This window comes from Physeter macrocephalus, chromosome 4, assembly GCF_002837175.3.
Source record: "Physeter macrocephalus isolate SW-GA chromosome 4, ASM283717v5, whole genome shotgun sequence".
Lineage (NCBI taxonomy): Eukaryota > Metazoa > Chordata > Mammalia > Artiodactyla > Physeteridae > Physeter > Physeter macrocephalus.
The window spans coordinates 37,486,590-37,495,920 of NC_041217.1; the positions used below are offsets into that span (position 1 = coordinate 37,486,590).

Here is a 9,331-nt window from a genome sequence, read left to right on the forward strand (position 1 = left end):
CTGGACACCGGCAAGGCTGACACAAAGCGGTTAAAGTTAAGCGAAGTCGAGATTTAAGAAGATGGGGCCTCTATATAAAGTTGAACAAGACGTCTGGGGCCCTCACAGAACCTTTTTTGGCCTCGACAGCGGCAACCCCAGCCTCCCTCCTAACGTCCTCCGCCTTTGGGACCAAGCGGGAAGCTCACGTTAGTGGCAGCCAAGGAGAGGGGTTGGCCGTGCCAGGACTAAAGAGGGAGGGGAGGGGAAAAGCAAGTTTCGCCCACCCCACGTTCGGGCGGAGGGGCGGGAGCTGCGCGTCCGGGCCTGGCCAAGCAGCGTCTCGGGCTCTGTGCATCTCTTCGGGAGCGGCGCGGGAAGGATGCTCGTCCGCAGGGGCGCGCGCGCGGGGCGCGGGATGCCGCGGGGCTGGACCGCGCTCTGCTTGCTGAGTCTGCTGCGTGAGTATGGGCCGCGCGCCCGACCCGGCCGACTTGGTGGCGGGGAGGGTCGACGCTCTCCCGGAGGCAGAGCGCGCACAGCCGAGTTAGGCGGAGCGAAGGGACCCCTGCCCCACCCCACGCCCCCACGCCCACGGCTGCTCCTGGCTTGGTGGGACCGGGGCCGCTTGAACCGAGCCCAATGGGGACTGGTGCCTCCGCTGGGAATGGGTGGGGGTGGGACGCCCCGGGAAGGCGACCACACTGTGAGCGTGAACTAGCCCAGGTGTAAATCGGAGGGCGCGCCGGAGGCTTCCCAGAGTCAATGAGGCTCTCTCGAGTTGTCTCTAAAGTAAAGCTCTTTGAAGATGCCAGTGTCCTTTCGCGTTGCCGAAGGAGCAGAGTGCAGAGGTGGAGCCAGAACCAGGAGAGAGGGGAGGAGAGAAGCAGGAAAGTTTCGTGACTGATGGTTGATTTAGAAAGCTGCGGCCTGAGCCGGTTCCTGGGAAGAGAGCGTTGGTGCCCGCTGACCACTAGGACAGGGGGAGCCAGAATTGGACGTTCAAGGAACCGGAGCGAAGCCCACACGGGATGAGGCCCCAGGTCAGAGGTCCAGAGGCCCAGGAGGCAGGCTGAGTTAGGTGACATGGGGAGTTTGGAGTGAAGAACAGTCCGTGAAAATATTCTTGCATTTAGGATCGGAAAGCTAAGTTACACTCCGTCTTCTGACACCCTCTTCTCCCTTCCACTCGAGAGAAGGCACGGGGTAGATGGAGTTTGTTCTGTGCCCTGCCTTCCTCTCCCCACTGCAACCCCTCACCCTGGCACAAACTCAAACTTGTTACATTTTGGAGTTTTCTTCCCCTGCCCTTCTTCTCCAAGTTCTAAAACGAGTGGACAGATCAGCAGACTGGTGGACACTCCTTTGCTTATCCACATCCACCCTGACCTCTTAAGCTCTTGCTTTTACTTTGGTTAAAAAGAAAAATTAGTAGGCACTCAATAAATATCTATTCATAATTGCTTTCATTTGGGGATAACATTCTCCATCTCATCTCATTGCACTTAGAAGGATTTAAACATTGTAAGTTATTCTCCCTTTGGCTCAAGATTCTGCTTCCAGGCCTCTATGACTCCCAATTCCCTACTCTTATTGCATCCTAAAGGCCACCCACCACGGCCCCCCAGAGTGACCTGGGCCAGCCAGCTAGGCCTCTTTGCTCTCAGTCTCCTCTGCTGTCCCCCTTTGGGTCCACCCAGTTGGGAGACCAGCTGGTCTCCCAGTTGGAGAAAGCTCTAAGTTAGGCTCTGGGTTGACCTGTTTAACAGCCCCAGACATGCCCTTTGGGGCAGGGAAAAAGCGTCACTAAGGTGTCCATTGAAGCCCTAGAATGGGGAACTGCCCTGGGGACTGGCTGCATCTCACGATGGGGTGAGTTGACCAGCGGCTCAGATTCCTATCCGATGCTCTACTCTCCTTTGGCTTCACAGCTCATGATGACCTGGTCCTGGGCCGAGTGAGGCCCACCCTTTTCTTATTTCCTCAGCTGGCCAGTCTCAGTCTCGCCTTGGCCTGCAGCAGTGGGGACGGAGAGTGCGATTTAACCTCTGCAAAACCTTGGGCAGATACGCTGAGAATTTCAGTGTCTCTGCTTTGGGGATGAGCGGTGGGGCCTGGGTCCCTATGCTTAATCTTGCCAGACTGCTAAGGCCAGTGTGTAGCTTTATGCATTCCCCAAGAGCTTTCTAGGGTTTGTTTTTATATAATACTAGGAGTCATTTTCTATTATACTGTGGGGTGACTAGAATGAGCGAGTGACTGTACCTTGAAATGCTAACAAAGGAGCATTGCAGAAATTCTGTGCTATTGTTACTGTGAACTTTAGGGCAGAAGAGGGTTCTGTGGTTTTTCTCCTCACTGACCCTGACCAAGAGCTTTGTTCTGGGAAGGTCTTTTTTCTGTCGCTGTGAGAACTTGGCCTGGGCTTGGGCACAGCAGCCAACCAAAAGTGGACTTTCTCTGTTGGAGATGGGGTGGCTCTGGGTGGTGACCAGAGTCAGGGTGGGCACTGAGAGGCCACCAGGTAGCACTGCCACACCACCAGCTGGAAAGAGAAATCTTTCAGGTAATCAGGGAACCCCATTTGTCAGGCCCAGGGTATCTGTTTCCTCCAAGCCCTCCAAGGCTGTCCTTCCTCTTTCCCTAACAAGTCCCACCCCTTCACATTCCTCTCCTTCCTTTGGGTCCTTCGTGTCTGCTGACCCCACACCCATATCCTGTCTGGGGCTACGTGTAAGAGGGGAAAAAAGAAAACGGAAAAGAATTTTATCAGATATTTTCCGGAGGGGAGAGGACTCCACCCTTTGACTCTCTGCCACATGGCGACCAAGAAGGAGCAGGCTTGGGACCTCTGACTAATTCCGTGGCCCCCAGTTCTCCCCCTTGTAGGGCCAAGCCCAGCTGGCATAGCCTTTGCAAACGCAAATCTTCGGCAACATTCCTGTTTGACTGATAAAACGAGCCTGGGCATCTTTTTCTTATCCCTTTGGCTCCACCTCCTGGGCCTGTTCATTCACTAGTTCTCATCTCCTTCCTTCTCTGAGTCTTTGTCTCCAAAAGCTCAGGGCAAGAAGTGCCAAACTGCAACAGATAAACTCAGGCTCAGAGTCTTACAAAAACAAATCAAAAGGAGCCACAAATTCCACTTCTTACCGTCTCACTGCCTGATTTCCTTTAGATCCTGGGCAGGAGGGCCTGGGCTTACTTTCAGAGCTGGATAGTTACCCAGTTCCACCCTCAGGGTGCCTGGGCCTCCTTCTCCCATTGACTTTGCTGGATGTCACTAAACGGCCCTGAGCGTGGGGAACTGAAAATGTGCAGGTGTGGAAAAAGAATAAAACACACCCTCCAAAAGAAAATGCTTGGAGTCGCCAGGGCAGAATTTCCATATTTTTCTGGGCTTTGACTTCCCTAATGAGAACATTCTCTTCCTTCCTCAGCTAAGAAATAAAAACACAGTATCTACGATTTTTAGTCCCAAGGGCCCTAGACTTTGTTAAGGAGAAAGACGCATGCATCTTGGGAGAATGCGATACAAATGAATAGGGATGTATACCAGGGTGTACTTCCTAGGACCTACACTCTGGAGACCACTGAAATGAATCACTTCCCTTTGGAATACAAAGGAAAAACCTCTGGCTTCATTGGGAAGTTTGCTCCTGGTTTAAGTGGAAAAAAACCCCAAAGAACCCACCGCTGTTGCCTTCTTAGCAGAGCAGCATCTCTAGGTAGCCAGCTCCATTATTTAAGAAAATGCCTTAATGAGTCTTTGGGTGCAAAAACCTAGACCCCTGGACAAACCTTTGATGTACAGTAGCAGACAGGAGGCTGAATTGCTGAACATGATAAAATAAAGTAGAGCTTGGTATTTGATGGGCCCTAGAGACAAAAGGCTAAAGGACTCCAGAGGCCAGGAGAACATAGAGAGAGGAGGGGAGGTGCTGGGAGAAGTAGGGAATAGTAGTGAGTGGATGGTGGAAAAGACCTGGCTGGGAAAATTCCTTATGTTGTGGCCCGGCTGTTTAGCATAGGAACGTCTAGCCTAGGATTTCAAGATTATGCCTTTGTCTCTTCTGGGCTGTGCTGTAATCTCCCTCCATGATCTCAAACCTTCAGTAAGCGTGCACTGGCCTTGTAACACTGTTAGTGGTGCTCTGGGGGTGGGGTGGGGGGAATACAGGAATGGGGGGTTGGCAAGCCCAAGGTGCAGTAGTGTAGAACGAGAATTCCTGCAGCCTGAGGACAGAGAGGCACAGAGCTGTGAGACAGGGGTCGGTGGCAATTAGGAAAATGGAGAAAGAGGTGACTGGGAGAAACGTAGGCCCCCAGGGAAAGCTCAAGATATTGGGGTTCCACAGGAAGTGGATGGCGGCCAGGACATGCTATTTGAATATTAAAGGGGAGTCTCAGTACCCTGTGAACACTCAGGCCACAGACACTTTTTTTATGCTCACACCTCAGCTTAGCCTCTGCAGTGTAGGAAGGCATCAGCCCAGTTCTGTGATCTAGTCCAACATGACCCAAACCCACCGAGACCCATAGCAGGGATGCTTCCTGAATGCTCCCAGGAAAGATGGGTGGCTCACTATCTCCCACAGTAGTTCGTTCTATTTAAAAAAAAACCATGATTATTAGCTTTTTTTGTACTGCAGTGAAATTAGCCTTTATATAGCTTCTAATCATTAACTGCAATTCTATTCCTTAAACTCTCACAGAATTAATCTGATCTTTCTTCATGACAATCCTTAACAACCTTTCTTGTCTGCTCCACTAGATTATAAGCTCCTTGAGGACAGGGATTTATTTAAATTCTATGGACACTAACACCTAGCAGTAGAAAGGTATCTTCTCAGCCTGTGCTCTGCACAGTGCTGAGTTTGGTGGCGCTTCAGGAAAATAAGAATGAATGAATGAGTGAGATGAATCTTGCAGAAAGGTATTTATTCTCTCTCCCCAAATTCTTCCTTTCTGTATCAAAAATCAGCAAATTTTTTTCCGTAAAGGGCCAGATAGTAAATATTTTAGGCTCTGGAGTCCATATGTGGTCTCTGACGCATACTCTACTTTGTTTTATTTTACAACACTTTAAACATGTAGAAGCCATTCTTAGCTCACTGGCCAAACAACACACAGCCCATGGGTTGGATTTGGTCCACCAGCTATACTTGCCAACCCTTGATCCAGATGAAACAGCACTAAGCCCTCAACCATATGACTTGGTTTCTAGAACTTTCCTAATGCTGGTTATCCTCTCATGGGCACTCCCTTAATTAAATAAGTTCCCTCTTAAAATATATCATTGAATGACAGGGTTCTACATAGAGGTGGTCAGTGTGAACACTCCTGATGCAGTTGCCATTCAACCCAAGTGCTTATTGTGAACTCAGAGGATTGTGTTCAGTGTCCCGAGTAATACAGACAAGTATGAGAGATGGTTCCCACACTCAGGAAACCTATGATGTAACCAAGGTGACAAGACCTATACTCAGGAAGCAGCATATGTGATCTTGTGCCAGATAAGTCATGGAGATATGTGTCTTAAGGTCTCTGAGAAGCAGGAAAAAAAGGGACCTGTCCTCAAGATAACCACTGTTTCTTGAGCATTTACCAGACAGGCAACTGCTTTACACCCCCCATCTCCTTTATTCCTCCGAACAACAAGGAGCTAGGGACTATTTTTATCTCCACTTTACAGGTGAGGTATAGAGAGGTGAAGAAGCTTCCCGAGGAGGCCATGCAGCTAGAACTTGGTAGAGGAGCCTTTCAACACGGTCCAATTACAGAGCCCGAGCTCTTTGTTTTGAGGCTCTCCTGTCTTCTCATCAACCATCAGTGCAGGCTGTGGGCTCCCAGCAGAGGCCAGCTTGTTCCTTCTTCCTGGTACTGCGTCTAAGATACCCAGGATCTCCTCCAAGAGACTCCTCTTGGGCCAGGTGCTAGAATTTGAATGAATGGGCAGAACGGTGCTGACTGGCTAGGAGATGAGAAAACAGCACCAGCAAAACCTAAAACTCAGAGGGACTGTGAAAAACAAGACCAAACATAGAGGGAAAACCTTCTCCTAAAGTACAGGAATTTAGTAATGTAGGTAGCAGAATTTTCTGGATCTCTGAGGATTTGTAAACCCCCTTTAAAGACAAAAAGAATCTTTAATTTACTAATGGTAGGTAGAAATCTTTTAAAAACATATTACATATGTTTCTGCTTTCTTAGTGTATCAGGAAAGAAAGGGCTTTAACCTTCAGACTCAGTTGTCTCATGAAAATAATTCGGTTATGGTGCAACTCAGTGGCATCATTAATGCCTATGAAGGTGTATATTTTCATTTACTCCTACCATAAATGGTTCCAGACTAGTGTGGTGTTTGATACTCATGTCTGTTTTTCGTTTATTGCTGCTTATTCATTTTCAACTGTTGCTCCTCCTTATTGTTTGCTTCTATTGTTTGCTTCTCTTTCTAATTTTTAGCTTTAGCTAGGATATCAGATAAACAAGTTTGTTAGAATTGTGTGTAAAACAAGACTGATTGCCTCTGAAATAAGTGCCTGTAAGTTAAATGCATGACTTTTACAACATGAATTTTGTGACATCTATCTGGCTTCTTGGAATCCTCATTTTGCTAACTTCCTGATACCTTGTCTCCTTTTGTCCCAAGTTCATGGGTTGAGATCCAGTAGGGTAGGTAGGGACAAATAGGGTACTTAGGGAGACACAGTTAATAAAGATGGGGTGAGAAGTAAACAACAGAAGATAGCCTTTCATTCAAATTTAAGTTGTAGTATAATGCTCTGTTGGGTTGGGGGTAAGGGCTGTTCTTCCAGTCTAGAGTGGAATGGGGTGGAGGTTTCATCGATTGTCTCTTGGATCTGGCTGGTAGGCTGCTATGACTTCCACACAGAGTTGGGGATAAGAAGCTCAGATAAAGAAAGATGAGCATTGGATGGTTTAATGCCATGGGTGTGGGGAGGAATATAGGATAAGAACAAATCTGTGGTCAGTCTTGATTCTTATAAATGTCATTCCTCCAAGACCCATCTCTTCATGGGAGCACGAGAAAGGGAGCCCTAGAGACTGTGAAAACAAGAGACTCCAGTCTCTACTGACAGCCTCTGTGCTGCAGTGTAGGTCAGGATTGGCCGCCAGCGTTCTGCCAAGGTGTCCCCTTGCCCTACACCAGCTCATATGTACCCCATTGCTCAGCCTTGCCTTTCTGCCTTCCCTCTTTGTCCTGTTTCTCTAGGATCTCAGAGGCTTCCCCACTCACCCTGGGCTCAGGGACATAAATCTGAGATTGGGGTTCCCTTTCCATTTGCAGACAGATCCTGCAACCTGTTCCTCAGTTCTTGGCTGAGAGGTGGGTGGGAGGGGGCAGCCGCAGCCAGGAGCCTGACCCTAGCGGCTCAGTAGCTGGCCTGGGTCCAGGATTGCTTCACTCATCTGGAACAGGCACGTTTGTCCTCAGAGCTAGCAGCAGGTCTCTCTTCACATCTGGAAAAGTTCAAAACTGTTTGTCTGGGTGAAGGAGGCCCTGGGGGAGGGGGTTCAAAAGCATGACATCACCTCAGCCAGGCCCAGCTTTCTCTGGGGAGATAAGAGGGCTGGGCCAGGTTGGGCCAGATGGGATTCCCAAGAATTGATGTATTGGTGGGAAGAAGAAAAAAGGGTGGGCAGGAAGAGTGATGTCAAGGGGGAGTTCCAGTGGTGCCTTGGAATGGTACCTTGAGAGGATGGTCCTGCAATTCAGTGTCCAAATGTTCCCACCACCTGTCCCCTGAGCTGAACTCATACCTTAGGGTCAGATTGCTGAGAGGGAGTTATTTAAGGACAAAAGAAGACTGGATCTGCTTCCCCATCTATTTTATTTTGATAAATCCACTCCCCACCCGCTACTGCCCCCTAGCCCAGCCAGACAGGAGCCCATACTTTTCTCTCCAAAATATGGAAGATGCATCCTGATCCTTAGCAGTTTGGACCCCCTGACCCTCTTGCTACTTCTACTCAAGAGTCAGCTAAACCTCAGTGGCCCCATTGCTCTTGCCCTGCATGAATGATGGCCTTCCCTCTTGGCCAAAACCCTGGTGATCCAGGTTCTTATCTCTAAAACGGAGATAGTAATATCACTTGTTCCTCCTCCTCACTTGCCCTATAATTTTGAGATATGAGTTTTGTACTCACCATGAGTATCAACCTACCTGCAGCAGGCTGGGAAGAGAGGCAGATGAGGGAGAGTGAGACTTGCCACCACCTTTAGGGGAAACCTTTGGCCTCAGGTTCATTGCCTTGAAACTAATGCCTAACTTCCACCTTGATGCTGAGGGAAAGAAGAGGTGTCATTTTGCACTGCTGTTTACCCAGAAACTTCTGTAAAATGCAGGCCTAGGTTTCAATCAGTAAAGTTAGAGACAAGCTTTAGGGTGGCCTGGGACCCTCAGGTGCCTTTCCTTGAGGATGCTACTGCCGGGTATGAGCTCTGAATACCAAGTCTACCCCTAATATTTACAGGGCTCAAGCTAAGAATACAATGGAGTCCCACATATTATATGTTTAAATACTTCAAAGTTATAAAGCAGGCCAACCATATGGTAAATAAAATATCGTCTATCCTCTTACCTTGAAAAACTTACCTTCATGGCCACCTGGAAGGCCAGATTTGAATTTAGGACTCTCAGAGCCTTGGAGTTCAATGCCACAATGTGGCTTAGCAGGAAGAGGTGGTCCTCGGCCCTTGCCTACCCTCTTCTCTTCTTCTTACTCATGGCTCTGGTCCATACTGTAAGGGATCTTGCATGCAGGCAAGGGACACCCCACCTACAAGGTGGGGTTAGATCTTAAGCTCTAACCCTTCTCCCTGCAAACAGCCACCCATTGGCCACCCTTGGGCCTTGGAGGCACACACCCTTGGAAGGATGGCCTGGGAGAAGAGGCCCATGCAGGTCCTCAAGTGAGCAAAGAGCCATTTGGGCAAGAAGTTCTAGGACTTCTGGTCCCAACACATGATCTAGAAGAGAGGGTACACCTCTGTTGGCCCCATGGACTCCTCGTAGCTTGGGGACAGGGAGGGCAGGAAGAGGAACAGAGTGTAGGCTCTAAAGTGCAGGGTCCAGACAGGTAGCTTCTCCTTCCTGGGTCTAAGGATGGCACCGCTGCATACCACAGGAAACATGGAAGGGTAAGAGCCTGCAGGAAATTTTCAGAGAATAACTAGTTCCAGGAACGTTATACTATAGCAATTTAACATTTGTTATCTCATTGATTTTCCCAATAATCCCTCACTTTAAAAATGAGTAAACTGAGGGCTTCCCTGGTGGCGCAGTGGTTGCGCGTCCGCCTGCCGATGCAGGGGAACCGGATT

General features: G+C 49.0%; 1 protein-coding gene across 2 annotated transcripts in view; it reads left to right on the plus strand.

Moving 5' to 3' along the window:
- The first annotated feature begins 288 nt into the window (after window positions 1-288).
- CD34 (CD34 molecule) overlaps window positions 289-9,331 on the plus strand; it is a 23,085-nt gene continuing 14,042 nt past the window's right edge. The window contains exon 1 of one of the 2 annotated variants that reach the window (XM_007115068.4): window positions 289-440. In XM_007115068.4, coding sequence (XP_007115130.1) covers window positions 362-440 — 79 coding nt within the window. In that variant the 5' untranslated portion in view covers window positions 289-361. The remainder of the gene's footprint in view (window positions 441-9,331) is intronic. The other variant, XM_007115067.4, reaches the window with a different exon arrangement.